This window comes from Chenopodium quinoa, unplaced genomic scaffold, assembly GCF_001683475.1.
Source record: "Chenopodium quinoa cultivar QQ74 unplaced genomic scaffold, ASM168347v1, whole genome shotgun sequence".
Lineage (NCBI taxonomy): Eukaryota > Viridiplantae > Streptophyta > Magnoliopsida > Caryophyllales > Amaranthaceae > Chenopodium > Chenopodium quinoa.
Window position 1 is genome coordinate 5,012,958 of NW_018745650.1, and position 23,191 is coordinate 5,036,148.

Consider the following 23,191-nt stretch of genomic DNA (forward strand, 5'->3'; position numbering starts at 1 on the left):
GATTGGTTTTGATGATCGGTTAAAATACATGATTTATTTGAAATGAATTCTTGTTGGAATTTATGATGTTGGAATTATGTATATGAACCACACTTTGTTGTTGGCATGTTTAATGGCTTATTTAATTAAACTAAATATTTAATTTATTTTGGAATATTAAAAAGGAATTTTATTATGGTTCATATATATATAATTTTTATTGGTGTTATAAGCATGGGAATTGAGCTAGCAAGTGTCTAAGTACACAAGGATCAAATTATATTTCGGTGCCTTCGTGCACTTAAGGTGTTCTAAACACCGAAGAATTGGATTTGTGATGCATTATGCGCTTAAGGTTTTTCTACACCGAGGTAGTTTAAAAAGGGTTCAACATTAAATTGAACGTGGTCACTGATTATTTAAGAATTAAATTGGTGTGTTTGATTGCTTGAATGAATTATGTATGTTGATTGTTTGTTGATTGTGAGTCATCACCAAGTCTAATATGTAACTAATGTAAAGTGAAAGAGGTTACGCACCAAAACTCTTGGAACGTATACACCTAGAGTATGAACATATGGGGGGAGTTATGTGACTTTATATTTGACCATAACTTCTACTGGGAGTACAAGACGCTTTATTTTTCCTTTTTATTATGCGCAGGAATTTCGCCTCTAGCTTACGAGTGTTTCTTTTTATACTGGCACGATTAGCTCCCGTGCTGGGGTGTAAACCCGTTCGATGCGTAATAAATATAAATAAATGATGATTATATTATGTAGTGTTTTGTTGAGTGTGTGTGAATTCTAAGCTACAGGTAGGTTGAATGTTGCTAGGATTAATGCATGTTAGTGTGTTTCGTTTACGCTTATGTACTCAGCATTGCTAATTGTGTGTTTGTGTGTTCGTTGGCCTTGACTTTATCTTGGCCCTACGATGACCCATTTCTTATGGCAAGTAGTGGGGACAGAGTAAAGAGAAGTTTTTCAGGTGATGCAACATATTCATGTTGGGGCATGAGTGAAGAGCGAATCTTGTTTAGTTTCTATAAGAATATGATGTGCTTTATTTGCTTTCAATATTATATATTTGGTTGGTTGAACTAATGTATTATTTTAAATATTGGTTTGGGTTTTGAAAGGGCAGTTCCAAGTTGTAGGTTGACTTTGTTTGACTTTGGTTTGATTTTACTTTCGTTTGGTTTGATTATTGAAGTTAATTTTAAAAGGATTTTGAAACGAGTCTTCCGCTGTGTGTCTTTGATAATTGCCTTAGCCGTTATCACGGTGGCGGTAATGTCTTAGATTTTTCTACTTCACATTTTTAAAAGGGCAAAATATATTTTAATGGAAAGGAATTTCTAGGGTGTTATATCATTTATTACAACAACATTTATTGTACACATCTCAGAAACCAAGAAATCTATTTTCTACTTTCCACTTTTACTTACTGTTTATCACCTCATCCGGTACTAACTTGACTGCTAGAGGCGGAACTCTGAACAACCGGAGCTTCCGTTGGTTTTAGGTACAGGGCATCAGGCGGACCAGTCTTGGTGTTATAACTCTCCCGCAAGACACAACAAAAACCACAAAACACATATATTTTGGAACATATTCTATATTATCAGTAGCGGATCCAAGATTATACGGATAGTGTGTCACCAACTTTCACCGACCACATATCAATGATCAATAACGAAGGCATGGATAAAAATTATAAATTGAGACTTATAGCTCACAACTTTTCATATTTTGATATCTATCTATAATGATAACATCCAAGCTAGTATCTAAAAAAAAAAATTGAAATATCCCACATGCATTTGCTTTTTCTTGAAATTTAAGTCTCAATGTAAATTAGATAAAGCAATGTAATTTTGTCCAACTATAAAAACTTGAACGGTTTTTTTCACCATATACCCCTGAGTTTTTTGTTTATTTACCATATACCCCTGAACATTTTTAAATTCATTATATACCCACGAGTTTTCACAAAAATACACCATATACCTTTGATGACTAATGATTGTTAATTTCGTCAATCATTAGGGTTAATTATGACCCGAAACCACCCTAAATACATTCCCTTGCCCCAGAAATCACCCATATTCCACCCCCAAAACTACCCTAAATTTACTTTTCTCATCCTCAAAATCAATCACACGGATATGGTTATGGAGATTTGGAGTGGTTTCGGGGGTTGAAGAAAGGAGGGAGTGATTTCGAAAATGGAGGGAAAGATCTAAGGTGGTTTCGATGCATAATTAACCAAATTCCACTCATCTTGTTGTCATTAGGGGTATATGGTGAATTTTTGTAACAACTCAGGGGTATATGGTGAATTTTTGTAACAACTCAGGGGTATATGGTGAATTTTAAATTTTTTCGGGGTATTTGATGAATAAACAAAAAACTTACGGGTATATGGTGAAAAAACCGAAACTTGAATCATTCAATCAATGATATCAAATTAATACTCAATACTTCGTAATATATACTCCGTATACTAATTCCTACTAAAAAAAAATTAATTGTTAATATCAATTGAAAAACAATTTCAATGTCAATCAATTTTTTTTGTATCAATTAATTGAGAAATTCATAATTAATAAGAATCATCAACTCAAATCATCAACCCCAAAACACCACCTTAAATTCATTGAATGAAAAGCACAGGAAACAACAATTAATAATTCAACAACAATAAGCAATTAGATTGACTATTAAATTTGAAAGGAGACGAAAGAAGGAACACCCCTCCTAGCCTCTTCTCTCAATCTGCACTACCACGACCCCATCCTCTCGCACATAGCACCGCCGCTGCAACTGCCACACATCCACCGCGAACTTTTGTAAAAGCTATAACTTCCGTGGTAGGGTTCTTTCTCCATTAATTCACTCATAAACCAGGTTTCTTTCTCTTCCTTAAATTAAATTTAAATATGAAATTTCATCAATTTGCTAATTTCATAGCCATACTTGAATTTTACTCTTCGTTTTACAAATTACTCTGTATTTTTTATTAGTATATCTCCCTTGTTTTTCCCCCTTATTAAACTTCAATTCTTCAAATGAATTTTTAGCTTATACTCCCTCTGTTTTTTTTTAATTTGCATTAGTTTGACCGGCACATTTGTCGAGACGCAACTTTGACCATTAATATCTTTAATTGTCTATTAATAAAAATTATAACAAAATTATATTATGAAACTAGACATTATGACTAATCTAATGATATATTATATAATAACATTTATTTGTTTTATAGAGGTGAAAAAATTAAGTCAACCATGGTATGTGAATAGTGCAAAAATCAAAGTGATGCATTTAAAAAAAACGGAGGGAGTATGAATTAGTGATTTTATTTATATCGTTATAAATCATTGAATGTGTTTTACTGACTTGGTGAATTGGCCTAATGAAAGGAGAAAGAGTAAGAGAGCAAAAAAGGGGTATCGATTATAAAGAGAGAGAGAGAGAGTTTGGGTAATTGAAAATGTTTTTGGCATTTTGTGAGTGTGGTGTGGACCAAGACAGAAAGATGAAATATTGATATTTTTATTTACTAGAGGTTTAAATTATTAATATTAATTGAGTTATAATTTTTTCCAAAAAAGAAAATAGTGTGTCATGTGACCCACTTTGACCATTAATGGGTCCGCCCCTGTATATTATACGAGTAAAAATAATGCTTCATATGTTTCACAAATATTACAACAATTACTATTTTAGGAAATTTCAGAAATATTTCAACATTTTTCTATTTGCACATGTTTTCTCTCTTTCTCTCCTCATCACATTGGTCTCTATCTTCATTCCACTCGATCCCTCTCTTCTTCTTAAAATTCGTGTCCCCTTTTATTAGGGGAACATAGGAAGTATATATAAACATAATCTTGAGTATACTCATTAGTATTTAAATCTCAAGTAACACAATTTATATAAACAAAAAGTGGTTTATGATAAATAATTATACAAGCGACCAACAAAAACTTAAGAAACAACAATCCATAATTAATAGAAATCTATATTACAATCAATCAATCATAGTCAATGTTAGATTCAACCTAAATTAGCACATCTCCTCTCACTCACTCCAATTGAAAATAGTAATCAAAATTCCCGGAACTTAATGCTAAGAAAGGAATATATGCTTTGTGTCAATGAACTAGTATACTCAATACTCTTCATTAAAATCCACCGTTCTTTAATCTTTTTGACTCATACTCAAAAATGATATAATGTCTACTTATTTTTTTGGGCATATAATCGAACACTAGTAAGCGCACGCACACACACTCGTAGTAGCACCACCACCTCCGAAGCCGTCGAAAACGCGCGCGGCGCGCCCTTACTACTCTCAGACACACATCGCTCTGTTCTGTGCACCACATTTTTCTCTCTCCTCATTTCTGTTGCATCCAACCTAACAACAATGGCGAAACTCACTTCCTTTTCTCTCTCCTTACTCATTCTTCTCGATCTTCTTCTCTGCTTTTCGCCTTTCGTTCTTTGTCTAAACTTCTCCAATGATTCGACGAGCTTTATCAATGGCGATGTTAATCTCACTGAAACCAATACTACGAATTCTACTAATAGTTTCGCCGACATGTTCGATCGTGCTTTGGAGAAGGAATTCCCCGAAAATGATCAAAATGAAGGTTGTTAATTTTAATTTTTTCGTTTTCGAGGTTTTTGGATTAGATCTGATATTGTGCTTTTTTCTGAATTTTTTCCCCTAATTTTTGTTTGAAGTTGTTGCCAAATGCATGAGTTAGGGTTTTTCGGAATTTCGATTTGTGGTTTTTCTTTAGCTTAGGGTTGGTAGATCAGTGTTGAAAATTGTCGGTGTGATTTGTATTGAATAATGTGGATCTTTTATTAATAAAATAGTTGGTTATTTTGTGCAGTTGCTGATTCTGGAAGTTTTAACAACAGTGTTGCGGAGCAGCAGGTTAGTAATGCCGTTTCTTTAAGCTAAATTTGGTAACATAGATGTGTGAGATTAGTTGAATTTGCATGTTTGCGGATCTTTCGTTTTCGAGTTCTTGTGAGATTGGCTCTCTGGAATCTGAGACATTGTTTAGTGGAATCACATGCAAAGTGTTTCCTTTTCTAGAAAGTAGCTTGTTTGTGTTGATGACAGTGCCGAGTTCAGGTTTATTTTCAATTGTGTATATATAGAACTGGCGTTGGAGTTATTTGTTTTGAATCACGTGCAAAGTGTTGATTACAGTGCTTTGCAATATGTTGGCTCTTCGATATCTTTGCAAGATTGAAAGAATAGATTAAGTTGATCTTTCCATGTCCTGGCCTCCTGGGTCTTATTTATCTTCTGGAATGAATGTCCAGGACATTAACTTAACAGGGAGATTGATAAATCTTTGATACATATGTCAAGCAAGGCCTTTTTTATTCTTGCTCATTTCACCTAATTTAAATACGAAGTAATATTTAGTGAAAATAGGTTTGTATTGCTAAACTTGAACTTGAATCAGTAATGCTGAGTTCTATTTCAGTTACAATTGTTATCAATAATGGCAAAGAAATCATATAGTGAATTTGGAAAAAAGAATTCATCAGTAAAAGTAATAAATAAGGTGAAGAGAATAGGACCTAACTCTTTGGAGGGATGAACTGAGAGGTTAGGCTGTTTTGAGCTGGCTATCTTTGGGAAATATCGATATGTACAAGTTTTGTGTCATATCTGGGAAGGGTTGGACTAGATACTTTGTAAGAATGAAGACTGCAAATAATTTTAGCTCAACTTGCACATTATTTATCATTATTGATCTTTATAAGGAATTTTTTGGTTAGAGTGTTAGCAAAGAATGTGAGGCTTTAATAAATTGAAACCTTGAAATCATCACACTAGTTAGCTTCAACTTTTTTAGGTATTGCTGAAACCTTGTATATCATTATTAATATACCCTGTTAATCCTCTTATGATCTTCTATTAGTTTGGGCGTTTCTTTCAATGCTTTTATTAGTCTTTTGGAACAAACTTATGAAATAAGACACTTTAATTTGCAGAATTGGTTGCCAGTGCTCTGAAATTCATAAGTTGCATGGCATGACATCCAAGCTTGCTTTCCCTAAATTTTTGTAATATCTTTGTAGGATATTGGCTCTAGAAAGTTATGAGATAAGCTAAGCTGTAAGATGTGATATGATTAAGTATAGATTCTACAGAAATCAGAGTCCACCTTGACTGTATGTCAGGAGCTGTTAGTTGGTAAGCTCTTGATTTATGAATATTAACTGTTATAGGATATGGATGGTGATTACATTTAATGTTTCTACTTCACCATATCTGGGTTTTTTGCATTTCGACTTATATCATTAATCTTCGTATAGGATCGTGCAAATAGTAGTGATGATGAATCTCATAAATTGGGAAAAGGTAGTGAAACAAAGCATATTATTGGCATTCTAGAGAATGGAGCCAGAGTGCTCTTACTATATTGTTTTATTAGAAGAATCAATTTTCACGAATTTGTAGGTTCACCTCTTGTAATAATGCTTCAGTCCATCTAAAGATGTTAGGATGAAAATCAAAGGCATATATGTTACTTTCCTTAGAGCCCCTGGTGTTTGATGAGAGGATTCTGTTGTTTCAGTGATTGAGTTGCATGCCAACGGATGGTATGGATGGAAGGTGATCATTTGATATAGTGTTGTTGTGATACATTAGTTTGTTAAAAGCTTTTATATCTTTTTGGAAGTGAATCTCATTGTGAGTTCCCTCCAAGGTGATTTGGTGATTGACCTTAAAGGGTAGAAATTTTATTTGTTTGGGCAAGATTCAAATTAAAAGGTTCTTAATTCTTACTTCCTATCAAGATTGTACGTAAAGAAGAAATTTATTGTATCTAGGAAACTTATTTTGTTTGAAGGGTACATTAATATTTTCCTTTTTTGAGCTTTGGTCCTAGTCTTTATCTATATTTTGAGTTCCACTTGGAAGGGTCAAGGATGTGGATTGCAAAAGAAAGATGAAGTGGAATTCGGATGGTTTGTGTATGTAGCTGGTTCCTTTTGGCATTAATGAGGTGTACCTGCTAAGGAAGAAAGAAACCTGCTATTTTATGTGGGCAAAGTTCTTTGCTTCAACAATTGAAGTTTTTAGTAGCCGATGCAAAGGAAATTTTGTACAAATTAATGGTGTTTGGATATCTATGAAGCATGATTATGTTATCTCCTCAGAGTTCCATTGTGCTTTCACGTGTTGATATTAATTAGCCTCTCCTATCTTGGGATCAACTAAAACTAGGGAACAAAATTGCTTAGACAACCAATTTGGGTTGCATAAGCATCTCACTTACTCTCATGAAAACATGTGTTTCACAAGTAAACATAGTTTTCATGAAAACTCACAAACTCAATTTACTCAGCTCTAAAATAAATCGTTTATATAGGCAATATAAAACACCTAATTAACATAGAAAATATACACCTAATTAGATTAGGACTCCTAATACTAAACCACCTTTTCCCTACATGTAAAACCCAGTCCTTAAGGGACTAGTAAAACTGTGCATGACTCCTATATAACATTAAAAAGATATAACTTATCCTAACTAGGCTAGGATTAAGCCTCGTAGCTTCCTTGCACTTCAAGTGTCCTTAACCACCCATTTACCCTTGTATTAAAATAGCTGTATAATTGTATAATCAATATAACCAACCCAAAACAACGACATATAGATAGCTAAAGATGATGTTTGACTTTAAGGGATGACCAAAGCTACTTAAATCCACATCATATGTCAAAAGGCCAAAATTGGGTATGATTTACCTCTGAAATGCTAGGCAGGCAACAATTATGCTTCATTGTAACGTCACAATCAAGGATCTTTGAAGCATTTTGAAAGGACGTGTACCTTCCATGCCGTTTCTTATCAAGGAATGTTAACAAGGCAGGATATTTTGTTTGAATTGCTATGGACATGCTCATTATTGACACCAAGTAGTCTCTCTTGCAGTAGATTGCTGGAGCTCTGACCTTTACCGGACGACATCAATGAAGACGGCCATGCCATCCACCTAGAACTTTGCTTCTCATCTATCTCTTTCTTCTGCTTTCTCCAATCATTAACTATTGCACACGGAGCTTTCTTCTCTCAGTGGAACCGCCAGGAGGAGGGTGTAGCTTCCTTGAATTGGGAAGGAGTGATTAATGATTAAAGAATATGAAGGTTTAAAGGTGGTCAAATAGGGGGGATGTGTGGCATTTTTATGTCCTTTGTATTATTGGCCGTGTCATTGCTGATTTTTTATTACTTCAAAAATAAGTTTTTTTGTAGGGAAATTATATTCTTGATTTAAAATAAAATAAAATATTATTTTATGAATTTTTACACGTTTCCTGAAATTTTTAGGATTGATGTTTTCTTGTAAGGTTTTGGAACTTTTTTTTTCATGAAAGTGACCTTGCTTAGTATTGTAAATATATTTGCATTTGAAGAGAATGCCTACATTGTATTGCTATAAGAGAAGCATCAAGGTTTTCTGATACCTTTTTGTTTGGCTTTTTAATATAGTATTAGGCCATTATTTTTTAAGCCTCATTTTAGATATTCCTTTTGACAGTAGGATTAAGGTCTGAAGGAGGTAGGTAATTGGAAAATTGGCTATTTACAAGGATTTTATATGTTGTTTATGGATCCTGCTTGTATCAAATATTCACATGTAGCTTTAAAATTATTATATGTGGCTGTGCCTTTTCTTTTTCTTATTAGAACTCCTGTTATAAGTACTCAGAAGAAACTTTCTTTGTCTCATACAGGCTGTTTTGGAGACGGTTGCTAGAGTGAAGTCGAAGAAAAATGAAACAAAGGAGGAGAAGTATGGATAACTTATTTTGTGGATAAAGAAGCTAGCTTGTAGCATGATTTATTGCTTTCTGATATTGCATCATGAAAAAAGAGGAATTACTGGTGCTTGATAGCTGATTATTTGAGGTGTTTTTGAAACAATGGTTCTTTCTAATTCCTGGTTTGATATGCATAGCTTGACATTGTTGAAAACTTTGGCGTTTTTTTTTTTTTTTTTTTTTTTTTTTTTTTTTTTTTTTTTTAAATTTTATTTTATAATATGGGAGGGTATTTGAATTGCTGGTTTTCATTTTGAGATATTTTAAAATTTGCTAATGATAACGAATACAAAGTATCTTTTTTTTTTTTTTTTTTTTTTTTTTTTTTTTTGTGTGTGTAGTCTCCATGATACTTTCATAGGAGTAGCTTATCCATGTATATTTGAGACTCTTACATGTGCTGTGTTTCTCTTTCAGATCTTTTTTTTCTCATCAAGTTTTCAATCTGGACAATGAGAATGGACCTGAAGAAACACCTACCTTGATAGATAGAAAGGTACACCCTATATAACTTGAGTGTTATCTGGCAGCTATAGTAGTGGCATCATCTTTCCCTTCACTATCTTCTCAAAACTTTCAATTACACATGAATACTTATGGCTGAGCTTTCCCAATGGTTTCTTACAGGATAATGTCTTCATTATATCCAATCCAAAATCCAAGTATCCAATGCTGCAGCTAGACCTTAGGTTATTCACCACTTTCTCTTGTCAATCGATTGATTTATTAGGTGGTAACAATTATTTCATACCTGAGGGTACTATTTCTGGAATTTCTGCAGATTGATATCAGAGCTGGTTGTTGCCATTGTCTCTGCAACTTGTGGTGGCATTGCATTTGCATGTGCCGGACAACCGGTATGACTCTTGATGCCACTACCTTCTGTTGAACTTGTCACTTTCTCTGGAGAAATAATTTTTGCTGAAGGATTGTCCTTGTGGTTGCATTTCATTTGCATGTGCAACTTGTGGCGGCATTGCATTTGCATGAGTGCTGATTGTTGCCACTGTGTCAGCCTTTTGTGGTGGCATTGCATTTGCACGTGTAACATTCTGTTGTTTGTAGGATTGTGCTTAGATATATTATGTGCTAACACTATCTCCATTGATCTGCAAAGTTAGAAATGGTCAATCGATTTCAATAAAATATAGATTACAGTTTTGCAAAAATTCCTTTTGGATCTTAATAGGTTAAGAGAATTGTCAATGGGATTAATGTATGGCTGTATGCACAGCTACATGGATTCATGGATTTGGGGAGGTCAAAGCATATGCATCATTTCTACCAAGTTTTTTCATTGCTCAAGTGTGGCATTTGATAGTCGTCAACTTTGATATGATTAGGTCACATAGGGTCAAAATCATGCAAAATGTTCACAAAAGGAACAGTGTGATGGTTGGACAAATGTGAGAACCATAAATGCATTGTTTCCTAGCAGTAGTAGAGACTCGCTTTGTTGTTGTGAATTTTCTTATTTCTTTCTTTTGTTTGCTTTAGTTATTTGGAACTTTCAATTCAGGAGGTCCCTTTGATTGTATGGAGCAGGTCAGATATTTGTTGAATGCTCTTGAATGATGTTTCTAATGAATTGAGCCAGAGTGGGGAATAGTTATAATGGTTTTTCTTTTAAATTGTTGTAGAAACACTCACAAAATTCCTATCAGGCCCTAGAACTCAGTTACTTCCCTTAACAAACATTTCGACGTTGAAGGTGAATAGGTGATCCGTGATGGACTCTGTCTGAACAGCAGTTTTAGATGGGCTTAATACTAATGATAAGTTGCAACTTTGGTACCCAAACAAAGCCATTTTCCGGATGCATCTTTTGTGCTTTTGAGGTGGGGTCTGGGGAGAATGGAAGCTATATGATTTTATATTTTTACATTACTGTTTTGACACATGCGTTTGAGGTTGTATTTGTGTAGTGAATTTGTCTAGCTTGTGTCTTGAGACACTTGCAAGTTTCATGCATTGGTTTTGGTTGGTATGAATATTTTGCATCGTGTTGGTTTGTGAGGAATGATAGGACCTTCGATTGGATTTCACATTGAATCTCATTTGGGATCGGTTAGCCTTCTTAGTTTGTCTTTTGGACATTTGCAAAGATTTTCGTAGATTTGTTCCTAATTGTTTTGTCATCGTGGGTTGACTCTGTTGGTTTGTTTGTTTGTCTTACTTTGATGGAGGATTACTTGTCCACGGCCATATACGGAGTCATCATTGTCTTTTATCATTACTTAAATAATTAGATTAAAGGTATTATGTGAAAACCAATCATGATCTACTCACTTTAGTAGTTTAGTGTTTTTTGTTTCCTGTTCTTTTCTTCTTATTTTTTAAAATTTCAAAATTATTGATATAAATATACTACCTCCGTTCTTATTATCTGCCACTATTACTAAACATGGACGCTTCACATTATATGCAACTTTTACAAAACTTTCCCTTTTTAGTAAAATTTTTTAAATGAAATGACAAAACTACCCTTACTTAAAATTTCTTAATTTGAATTACAACATTAAATCAACCTGTTAATATATTAATCTAACTTAATTAAACTAATCATTTCCACCAGATTTAATTCAACCCCAAACTGATTCATTCAATTCACTAAACTTAATTCATCTACTCTTCAACTTCCCCAATCAATTCTCCAAATCCATCAACATATTCATCTTCATCTTCATCTTTCACCCTCTTTCTCTCTCCTCCATTAGATTTGCTACCCTTTATAAGATCTTCCATCACCTTGTCGAAAAATCAAAACCCACTTCGGTGCTGAAAAATCAAAACCCACTTCGGTGCCGACTCCGACAACCTTACTCCGGCACAATTGACTACCCGTCATGACTCCATTTTCGACAAATTTCACCTTAACTACAGTGGAATTATTGATCTCCAAGAATTTAGATCTGAAATGAGGAAGATTATGCTTGTGGGTCATATTTTTGGAAGAGGGTGGTACAGTGGTACCGGTGGTGGCCGGGATGGATTTCTGGTTTGTTTGGATGGTTGTTAGTGAGTTTTTTGAAAAGCTGGGGTGATTTCGTGGGTTTAATTGGGATGGTTATGGTGGTTTTACGGGTGTATATGGTGGTTTAATGGTGGTGAAGACTGGGTGGGTCTTAGTGGTGGTACGTCGGCGACGGTAGGTTGGGTGGGTAGAGAAGGCACTGGTGTAGTTAACCGTGGCTTGGGTGGATTAACCTTCCCCACTTTCTCTCTCCTACCCCTAATTACATACCCTTATAATCATTAATCACCATTAGGAAAATTTGACTTGGAGTCCGTGTCGAGCTCAAAAGTTGCAGATAATAGGAAACGGAGGTAGTAGTTTTTAGAGGAGGGAGTAGTCCTTAAGAAAGAGCCTCAAGGCTATATAATTATAAAGACATGTAATCCATAGCTAGCGCATTCATCATAGTTAGCAGCTCCAACTCCATGTTAAGGTCATGATCAATATTTTCACTGCCATTGATAAGAGAACCTTTAGGCCGTTATCCAGAAATTTATTCAGAAATACTGAAATAAAAGGAACGTAGGAGTTCTCGTTAGGTATTTGACCAAATAGGGTCATCTCTAGTGGGGGGTAGGACTAAGCAAAGCGAAAAGGGTTTTCTATGAGATGGGAAATGACTCTTGTTTCTCGGAAAGTTTGGAAAAGTGAGTGGGTGTAAGAAAAAGGGGATAAAATAAGAGAGATGGAGTAAATAAGTAGGTGGGTGGCCTAGGTGTAAGAAAAAGGAGAAAGTGAATAAAAATGTGTAAATTTTGTGGGCTAAGAGGGTGTAATATAGTAAAGATGATTTGCCAAAAATGGAATTTAGTTTACACATTTCTTTTATCACATTTGCGATGCAAAAATTTAATCATTAATATTTGTAATTGTCAATAAGTAAAAATTCTAAGATAGTTTTGAAATACACATTAAGCAACTTAAACTAGTCATATTAGAGTTTGTGAATAGTGGAAAAATTCAAAACAAATCAACTAAAAAAGGAATGGACGAAGTAGAAAGTGAGTTGAATTTATTGAAACTCCCCATTACGGAAATTGAGTCAAAATTTTAGAAACTCTAATGAAAAGTGAGGCAAGAGTATAACATTTTCGATTTCTTATGTAATGCAACTGCTGCTCTCCTGTACTGAGAATCATAGTATTGTCTCTTAATTTTAAAAAGGACAACATTGCAGGTTATCACTGGTTATCTGCTGGCAGGATCTATTATAGGACCTGGGGGCTTCAGTTTTGTGACTGAGATGGTACAGGTATGCATTATAAAGATCCATATTGCACAAAGTTAAAAGAAGGTTATGTGTTCATATGCGTTGCCATAAATATAGATATTTAATTATATTAAATGATTTTATTTTATAAATTTCTCTGGCAATCACTTATCAGAAAACATTGTCTTTTTTCACGATGTGTTAATAAATGTATTGCTATAAGAGTAGATGATATCATTTTTTTGCTTTTGGGAAGAATTTCAAGAGTGGGGCACAGGTGGGTTAAACCTTGGGGTCTGTCTTTGTGATCAGGGATCCTGTGCTCCCTTTTCATGTGTGCGACAATGCTTTCCAATCTCTATTACGTGTACATTATGATCTGGGAAAATATTGTAATATAGATGGATTATTGAAGTCCATGTGCTGAGTATTTCTCATGTCTAATTGTGTGTTACTGTTCTGCTGCCAGGTTGAGACAGTGGCTCAATTTGGAGTAATATTTCTCTTATTTGCATTGGGCTTGGAGTTCTCTGCATCCAAGGTTCTGTTAATGTTAATGTTGGCGCTTTCATTGGTGCTTGGAAGTTTAGCCAATAATTTTCTGACAAATTTTTATTAAAAATTACTGCACAGCTTCGCGTGGTTCGAAATGTAGCTATTCTCGGGGGCGTATCCCAAATTTTTCTGTTCATGTTCCTCTGCGGAGTAACAGCTTCAGTATGTCTATTCTAATCATAACATTTTTAAGCTATCAAGCTTTTGCTGCATTATGAGAGATCTTATCGAAGTATGAGTGATTGGATTGATTGTTTTGAGTAGTTTACACTTGTATGATTTGGGGTATATGCCAAATTTTTTATTCAGATGCTAAAGCTACTTAAATATAATTATAAGTATCTATTTAAGGTTTTAAGTGTCAAGCTTTTACTGCATCACAAGAGGTTTTATTGAATTATGGATGATAGGATTAATTATTTTGAGTAGTTTATCACTTTGAGTATATGCAATGTTCTTATTGGGTACTTAAAACTTTCATGCTACTTAAATATGATCAGCAGTATCTGTTTGGGGTTATAAGCTGTCAAGTTTTTGTTGCTTCACAAGTGGTCTTAATGAATTATGGATGATTGGAGTGATTGATTTGAGTAGTTGATCTCTTTGAGTGTTTGCTAAACTCTTACTTTGGGTGCTTAAATCTTTCAAGCTAAATAGAATTAAAAGTATTTATTTGGGGATTTAAGCTGTCAAGCTTTTGCTACATCACAAGAGTTCTCATTGAATTATGGCTGGTTGGATTGGTTGTTTTGAGTAGAATTTCACTTTATATCTTACTTTGGCTGCTAAGCTACTTAAGTTCTTCCTCCACTCCATTTTATTTGCAACACTAAGAGTTTACACTTGTCATTGCACAATTTAAACTATTTGTATCTTTGGTAGAATTTTAGTAAAATTTATAAAAATTAGATTTTAATCATGTAATGATTGAGACAAATCCAACAAGATCCCACAATGACTATTATTTCATTCGTATAATTCACAATAAGACGTAATAAGAGAGAGTATGAATAGTGCCAAAATTCTAATTTTGCAAGTAAAATGGAGTGGAGGAAGTATAACTCAAATTATCTATTGGGGTTATTACTTGGTTACATTGCAACAAAAATTAACAAAGTGACATTATTTTTTATTCAGGTCCAGATTGTGGGTAACCGACTATTATGCAACTGTTAAAAGGAAATTTTCACAATATGTTTTCAGCTTTCTTGATGATAGTGTGGGTGATAATTGTGATGAACATGTTTTCTTGTAGTGTTGTTTTTGCTATAGAGGACATCTGTTTCTGTAGATTTAATGTGGTTTTCATTAGTGAATTTATTTCTTGTTTAAAACATGTAATATAGAGTCTTGTGAAATGCATTTATTGTGATAAATGATGCTCATTGTCTGCGTTTTGATTTTACAGCTATGTGGTGCTAAAACATCCGAAGGTGTCTTTGTTGGCTTATTCCTGTCAATGTCTTCGACTGCAGTGGTATGTCTCTGATCTTTTATTTGGGCATTGTTGTATGAAGTTGTTATGCCATTTTTTAATGTATTTGGTGCTCTTTTGGTGTTGAGCTGGCTCTTGTTTTGGTGATTTTCTCAAAACATAAGTTTTGTAGTTTGTGTTGAAATGTTTGCTAGAATAAATTATTTGGGCCAGAATACTATTGTTGGATCTTTAATGAGCTAATTTTTACTGAGAATGTTTAGTAAATGCTGATGAGCGTTATTTGTCTAAACTAATGTTAAGTGTTTGTATTTGCAAGAAAAGGTGCATTTCCCTTGTCAGTACAAAAGTTTGACCTTTTGTAATATTAAAGTATATGCATCATCTTTGATCCATTATTTACGTATTGTTGTCAGTACTCTTTTTTTTTTTATTTAATTTTTTATTTGCATTGTACTTGCTACAACTTGTTTTATCTTGTAATTTTATTAAATTATTTATCATGATTCTGATTTCCCTTTGTAACCACCTTAGGTCTTGAAGTTTTTGATGGAAAAAAATAGTGTTAATGCCCTTCATGGTCAAGTCACTGTTGGAACCCTGATTTTGCAGGTTTGCATCTTCTTTATACTGTCATTTAACTTTATTCAGATGGGGGATTGTTCTTGTATAATGACATGTAATTTGTTGGGGGATTAATGGTCTGGAGTCTCTGGACAGTGAGGTATTTATGCATGCAGTCAGCTCATCCTGTTTAGTATTTGATCATGCAGTCTTATGCTTCTAACTATTAATCCTGTACTGTTGCTAGGATTGTACTGTAGGTTTGCTATTTGCTTTCTTACCAGTTCTTGGTGGTACCTCCGGCATTCTTCAAGGAGTTATATCCATGAGTAAATCGTAAGTAATTTCTAGCTTATTGATTGATGAGATTCTATATAAGTTTATGGGTCGGTAATTACTTTAAAATGGGCAACTATGAGATGCAATCTTCACACCTTAGTATATGTCATTAACAAATCAGAATAGATGTTTTTAAAATGGGGCAGGAACTGTGATAACTCCATGTGCCCTCTTCTAATTTCAGTTCACCTTAGTTACTCCGACACATAACTCCGCAATACTCATTTAAACTTCTAATGCTTTATTGATTTGTATCTTCTATCTATAAAGTAATTTGACATTGCACTGGTCCATATATTAGCCTCTTGTAGAGCTAGAGTAGTAACTTATAAAATTTAGGGCATAAAGCTTAGGATCACTAATACACTCTCAAAAGATCCAGAATTCCAGACTCCATGTCTGGGTAACTGACTGCAAGGAAACTGCCTTTTCCTATGCCTACTTGCAGACAAGCTGTTCCAGCTGTAAATTTCCTTTGCTTCCCTCTCCTTATTCTGCAACCTTAGAATTCTCTTGTTCTTGCCCCATAATGTGCTACCTTAAGACCCCTCGCTCTTTGCTTTTAAATAGCCTTAACGACTTAAGCCCAATGATACCCCGTTTTCCCACATTAGCCAAATTTACTGCACTCAACTTAATTGGCCTTCCATCCTACTGCGTCCCTGACCATAATGAATTAATAGTGTAGTTGAAGCATTTCCTCTGTTTTCTGTAGTGACTTTTGGAGGGTAGTAGAGGGGGAGACAGGTCCGACTTAAGTAAATTGTTGAGGCAGCACCAGTTAAAATAGGGGTAGAGTATTTTACTTATATGACTTAAGGAGTAAAGGGAAGCAGTGAAATACTAGATAAAATGGTTAATGTTATATTTACTAATTCTTGTCCCTTATTTTTTCTCTGTTACTTCATTGTTTTGTGATTTGACTTCCAGTTGATTTAGTTTCAGTCGTTAGCTTTTCCATGCTACATTGTTCTGTAGCATCTCTTGCTTTTTGAATATGAAGAATTGTGTTCAACTGATGTGATACGTGTCTGGTAGAGCATGGAGTGTGAGATTGTGAGTGAAAGATTTGTTGAATAGATAAGGCCAAATAGATGCTTGCATTACAGTGCACTTATGAGATGACAGTCATAATAGCTTTCAGTTTTCTTTTTTACTTCGGGGAGGTAGTATGTTCATATGGATTAAAGCTGGATCCGATTTGGGTGATCATTGTGGCCATGGCTCATGGTCCTAGTGGTGTTTGTTCAGGAGTTTTATTGTGCTACTGCTGTTAGTCCCTGAAGCTATCCAGTTCAAATAATCCCTGTTTATAAACCTCCATGAAATCTTCCTGTCTGAATCTGTTGGTGGGCAATATGCACATGGTTTAAAAATCCCTTGCTCTTGTGAAAGGCCTAAAGTTATGGTATGCCGGAAGGCAATGAACTTAAATTCACGGTTGAAATTCTTTTGCTGAACTGCTGATGGTCCATATTTAATTTTTGTGACAAAGGAGTTGCAAATTTATTGTAATGTTTACTTAGTACGTTTGGATATAGGTCCAAAGAAATTGTTTTAAAAGGTTTAGATGATTTTCCTGCATTGTTTCCGTATATGCTTGTGGGTTTGTCTTTGGGATTCTAAAATTCACTTTCTTTGGTTGTTAGGATACTGTGGCAATATTCTCATTCACTATTTGAAATTATTTGTGCCATCCAGGTTCCTCACTTTAATCTCCTTTTTGGCTATCTTGTCAATTTTGACTCGAACTCTTGTTCCTCGGTTTCTTAAGCTGATGATTAGTCTTTCTTCACAGGTAAACAACCAAATTTTTTGAAACGGTGCTCTCTTTTGTGATTGCTCTATAATTTTGATTTAACTGCATTTTTATATGTGCAGACAAATGAACTTTATCAATTGGCGTCAGTGGCTTTCTGCCTGCTTGTTGCTTGGGTTAGCCTCAGCCTTACCTCATATTTTTATTTTTTCTATGTTACCCACTTAATAGTATTCTTAGTAATTGAGTTCATACTTCTTGTGATTCTATTCTTTCTAGTGTTGGAATGTCACTCTTAAATATGATCAATGGGAAAGGAACTTTGCTCCATGTACCCGAACTTTGTAATATTTAATTAATGGAAGGAAAATGTACATGCTTATAGTTATTTTTGCAAAATAGAAGTGGTCTTACGTAATTTTCATCTAGGCAAGAACTCAAATAAAGATCAGCTTTGTTGCTTAACCTGATCAGAGTTTAATGAACAAAAGTACTGCTATGATTCTCTTACACTTTATTAATGATGGTATGTACAAGGTAACTTTTATTTTTTTATAGTTGATATTCTATTGAATTCTACTTATTACATGAACTTTTTATTTTCACAACGTATGCAGGTTATATATGTAAGGTCTTATATATATACCAAGTGTTATAATTTTTTTTATTTTAAACCTAGTTATTTACCAAGTGTGAAAGCATTTTGAGATAAGGGAACATTGGGAGTTTTAAGAATAAGAGAATCTGTCTACAAATCATAAAACTCAAGCTAGGACCTAGTTAGTTGACAATTGACCAATTTGAGGCTTTGAGCCCCTTTACGTCGGGTCATTTGCTCTTAAAGCTCAGCATGCCTGGTTTCCTGGTATTGTAGTTGAATTGATTGTTCTTGAAGAAAAGGGGTTATTGTTGGTTTAATGTTGCCGTCAACGTTTTCCATTTCATTTCCTGTATGGTGGTACCTACAGAAGAGATGTGCTGGCTAGACTTTTGTTGTAGTTACCGGGAAAAAAAATACTGAAAGTCAGAATAGATTTTTTCACTACATGTTGATGAACTTCCTGTTGAGGCATACTCAACTTGTAGGTTTGTTTTTCTTTTCTTTGGGGGGGGGGGGGGAAGGGTGGGTTGGTGGGGTTAGTACTGTGGACATTATCAGTGAAAGCTCTTGTGAATTTGACTATCCATGCTCAAAGGACGATTGGATAATTGTTAGGCATGGAAGTTGGATCTCTGGCGCAGATTGCTACGGGATGACTTGAATGGACAACTGAGGTTAAAAGAAAGCCAGTAGCTTGGGATTAGTTAAATTAGCTGATGAGCTAGAAAATGAGATGACCTCTTTGAAATGGAAGAGCTGTTAAAGCTCTTGTCTTTAGCGTCATGAGTTGATTCTCTACTCTATTTTTACTTTTATCTCTTCTTTCACTTTTATGTTCATGAATGTCATGTATTACAGTCCCTTAATTCTTTATTTTATTCTATTTATTTTGAGAGCTGTATAAAGATGCCACATGTTTCCTTTTTGTCTATCATTTGACATGAGTTTACCTTATCAGTCTAGTGATAAGCTGGGTCTAAGCCTTGAACTGGGATCTTTTGCGGCTGGAGTTATGATTTCAACTACTGATCTTGCTCAACATACACTTGAACAGGCAAGCCTTCACGTGTCTTCAATTTTTTAATTATCCATGTCATTGCAATAGCTATTGCAACTATAACTCAACTCTGATTTTAATTCTTTTTCTACGGCTTATAACTGAAGAAGAACAAGAGCCTCATCTCACCAGTAGAACTTTGCTCTTACTTTCTGAGTATGTTGTAGATGACATAGCTCTTAAGTTGTAGCTGGAACATTCGATTTTCATCCTGTACTTCTGCAATGAGTTCCACATTTCCCTATACAGTTCCTATTCTCGAATACTATATTATTTATGATAACATAACTCATTTTCTAGACTTGCATTTTATTAAAAAAAAAAAAATTGATTTTACAATTTTTAAACTTTAATGCATTCAATATTCTTCCTGTAATTTTGCAACAAGCTCCGCATTTCTCTGCACTAATCATTTCCCTATACAACTACTCCCTCCGTCCCATAATACTTGACACAGTTCCCATTTTCGTCTGTCCCAAAATACTTTACACGTTACTAAATATGAAATGGGACCACTAATAAAATAATATTTTCCTATACTCTCTTTGGGACCACTAACCCCAAAACTTAATTAAATCCTACATTTTCTCTCTCCTCACTACCCCCACCTCCCCCACTTTTTGTTTTCTTACAATATAAATATACAAAAGAGAATCCTTTATATAATAAACAAATGTTTTAAATGGATCCATTTGTAGTTTTCTTAAACTACGTGTCCACCCCAACGTCCCAAGTATTATGGGACGAAGGGAGTATTTTCATTTCTAATAGCTTTTAACACCCGTTGTTTTCATCTGTTTCAGAAAGTTCTCAACACTTTGTATTTTGGTCTAAATTCTTTGACTTATCAATACTCAATCAAACTTCTTTTTTAACGATTGAATGCATCTCTTTAATTTATATTTGGCAAATCCTTCTACTACCTCACACCTTTGACTCCACAATATTTACATCTTTTCACTCACTATGTCTTTTACTTTATTTACCTTTTTCTTACACCCACCCCGTTTTTACACAGTCTCACTTTATCATACACCCACCCCCCTTTATACAATCTCTTTATTTATCGTACACTTACCCACCTTTTTCCAGCATCTCTTTTACTTTTCCTTACACCCACTCATCTTTTTCAAAGTTTCTTAAAAAACGGAGGTAGTACAACTACAACTTATTACATTTTACAAATCAAATGGAAGGTAGTGGAAGTTGTGAAATTTGACCATAATAATCAAGTATGCGTGCTCTTTTGTTTTACTTCTCTTACAGGAGCATTGTGTATTACTTGTATTTAGCATTCAAACATAGGGTAGATAGTTTCTCATTTAATTTCTGAATGTTTAGTTACAATGTTGTTAGTTCTGTCTCCATTTTGATAATTGGAGAATGCTTTTTCAGTATTTTTTTTCTTCCTTATACGTTATGCCTGCTTTTGTAGATTGAGCCAATACGGAACTTCTTTGCCGCTCTTTTTCTTGCGAGCATCGGAATGCTAATTCATGTTCATTTCCTCTGGAGTCATGTTGACATTTTACTGGCAGCTGTCATATTAGTCATAATCATAAAAACACTTGTGATTGCTGTAGTAGTCAAAGCATTTGGTTACAACAACAAGACCTCACTTCTTGTAAGATTTGATTTTGTAATTACAGCTTTCCCAATGTGCAAGTCTTTAAGACTATAGTTATTATGGTCAAACTTATATTGATTTGTATTAACAGGTCGGGATGTCATTGGCACAAATTGGGGAATTTGCTTTTGTTCTTCTTAGCCGTGCTTCCAATTTGCATCTGGTTGGGGTTAGTTTTGTTTTTTCCTTATTATCTTCTGATCTTATCGTTCTTGGAGGATCTCTTGAATTGTTTTGCTACAGAAAAGGATTTGACTGGATATAACTCCTGTGTCAGGAGTGGCTGATGCTGGGCTTAGCCCCCCAAATATTTCCACTCACTTCCCTTCTCTTGCATGACATAATGAGTTTAAATCTTTCTTGCAGGGAAAAGTTTACTTACTGTTGCTTGGCACAACCGCTCTCAGTTTGGTAAGTTCAGCTACTGACATGTCTTTGAACTCAAGTTTCATAGATTTCAGATCACTTTACATTTAGGAATAATTACATTTAATGATTTCCGTTTTTGTGGATTGTACATTTCTTTTTATTCTTTTCTTCAGTTAGCACTGTTATACTGATGGACTATCGAATATTGATTCTCAACTTATGTAGTGGGTTTGGGGTTATGCTCTGCTGTATGCTGATGCCAGTCCCTTAGGAAATATTTTAATTTTTGTGATGTATGGGAAGTGGGAGCATTGTTTACTTCAGTGATTGATTGATGTTAGGCTATGATCTGATCCCTCTTCCACTTTATATTCTGATATCTCTGTGTCTTATTCAGTGTTTAAAAAAAAAGAAATAAAAGAGAAAAGAAAGAGAGAGAGCATGAGGATTGCTAGACAGCCTAGATCATCAGATACTGCTTAAAAAGTTACAGCTATTAATTGGCTGTTTAGTAACTGAAAATTCTCATTAAAATGATAAGAACTTAGTTGGACATAATGAACTCAAGCACTGGAGGACGGTGACCTTTGCATAGACAACCTGCAGTAGCACTGAAGGTTAAATCTTCACTGTCATTACCACTATCTTCCTGCTCTCTTTCCCTTTTCTTTCCTCCTTTCTTGGTGGTTTGTCCTAGCAATGTGAATCACTCTTTGATATGCTTTTTAGATTTCTCTCTATTGACTAATAATTTAATATTTCAGGTGACGACACCATTGCTGTTTAAGTTAATACCTGCAGTCGTTCATCTTGGAGTGTTGCTGCGTTGGTTTTCTCCTGACATTTCTAGTGAGGTAATCATCTTTCTCTGTGAACTTAATAGTTGTAATAGTTGTAACAGCTCAATATGTGCATTGAGTTTAACTGTTTAATTCAGATGCCATTTTTCTCCCTGCTCGTGAAATTTAGTGTTTTGAGGTTACTTGTATATTGCTTATCCTCCCAGATTGGATTTAAAGGCGATAGCCTTCGCTCAGACAGTGTTAAGCGTATATCTTTGATCGTTCAAGGGGGGTCTCATGATTCATGATATTAAATAAAAACATGAACCAGAAAAGCAAATTTCGGGTTTACCTGATGGGCTTCTTACTCTGGGGGACAGGTGCCTAAGACTGCAAAGGAGGTTGACTGACAATCAACTTGTGCCACACTGCGCCAATATTGGCATCTACTGTATACAAACTCTGACAGATTGAGAACTGAGGTATATGGCAAGTGAAGAATGGAAAATGTACAAAAATACAATTCAACTTGCCAAAGTTTCCTGCGGCTGGAAGTGTTTCCCCATTGCGTGCATAATTTTTTGTATATTAGTGTTCATTTTTGTAATGTAATTCATTTAATTTTTCCTGTTCCTAACCCTTTCCTTAGTTTAGTAGAACTTCTGATGCAGCTATAGGAATGTTAATTGTATAATCAGAAATCAGAGCTTATTTTTCCTGAGCGATCCATACAACACTAAATAGAAGTGAATGCAAAAGAAATTTCTCGTTCTTTGTATCATGAAAATCCTCAATTCATAGTGGATGCAAATTTTCCGGTGTTCATTTGCTGGCCTTACATTGTACTTTACTCTGGAGGCTGATTTTACAATTATGTAGATCAATTTTATATCTAAGAAAAGGTTTTCCTGACTAAATTTTTCGTTTAGCAAACACTTATTTTTGCTTTTATTGACAATTTCAAACCCCTTCATTTTGAATTCCTTCTTTTTGAGAATTTAAAGGATATAGTTCGAAATGC

At 34.5% G+C, this 23,191-nt stretch overlaps 1 protein-coding gene across 2 annotated transcripts; it reads left to right on the forward strand.

The window, feature by feature from the left end:
- Nucleotides 1–4,172: 4,172 nt before the first annotated feature.
- On the forward strand, nucleotides 4,173–22,995 carry LOC110716802 (K(+) efflux antiporter 4-like). Of its 2 annotated transcripts, none has more exons than XM_021895442.1 (20): nucleotides 4,173–4,642; nucleotides 4,892–4,935; nucleotides 8,770–8,828; nucleotides 9,274–9,352; nucleotides 9,484–9,545; nucleotides 9,638–9,713; nucleotides 13,050–13,124; nucleotides 13,552–13,623; nucleotides 13,716–13,799; nucleotides 15,046–15,114; nucleotides 15,607–15,684; nucleotides 15,884–15,972; nucleotides 17,677–17,773; nucleotides 17,857–17,910; nucleotides 19,294–19,389; nucleotides 20,828–21,016; nucleotides 21,111–21,188; nucleotides 21,386–21,430; nucleotides 22,153–22,242; nucleotides 22,551–22,995. In XM_021895442.1, exons 1-20 carry the CDS (start codon nucleotides 4,417–4,419, stop codon nucleotides 22,578–22,580), a joined length of 1,692 nt encoding a protein of 563 aa, XP_021751134.1. In that variant the 5' UTR covers nucleotides 4,173–4,416; the 3' UTR covers nucleotides 22,581–22,995. The 2 variants fall into 2 exon arrangements, with proteins under 2 accessions (XP_021751134.1, XP_021751133.1); XM_021895441.1 differs by having other exon boundaries at nucleotides 4,174–4,642; nucleotides 22,395–22,995.
- Nucleotides 22,996–23,191: the final 196 nt, after the last annotated feature.

Coding starts and splice junctions, on each gene's coding strand:
- LOC110716802 (XM_021895441.1), top strand. CDS start 4,417: ATGGCGAAACTCACTTCCTTTTCTCTCTCCTTACTCATTCTTCTCGAT. Junction 8,829..9,273: donor AATGAAACAAAGGAGGAGAA/GTATGGATAACT, acceptor TTTCTCTTTCAG/ATCTTTTTTTTCTCATCAAG. Junction 15,685..15,883: donor TTGGAACCCTGATTTTGCAG/GTTTGCATCTTC, acceptor TACTGTTGCTAG/GATTGTACTGTAGGTTTGCT.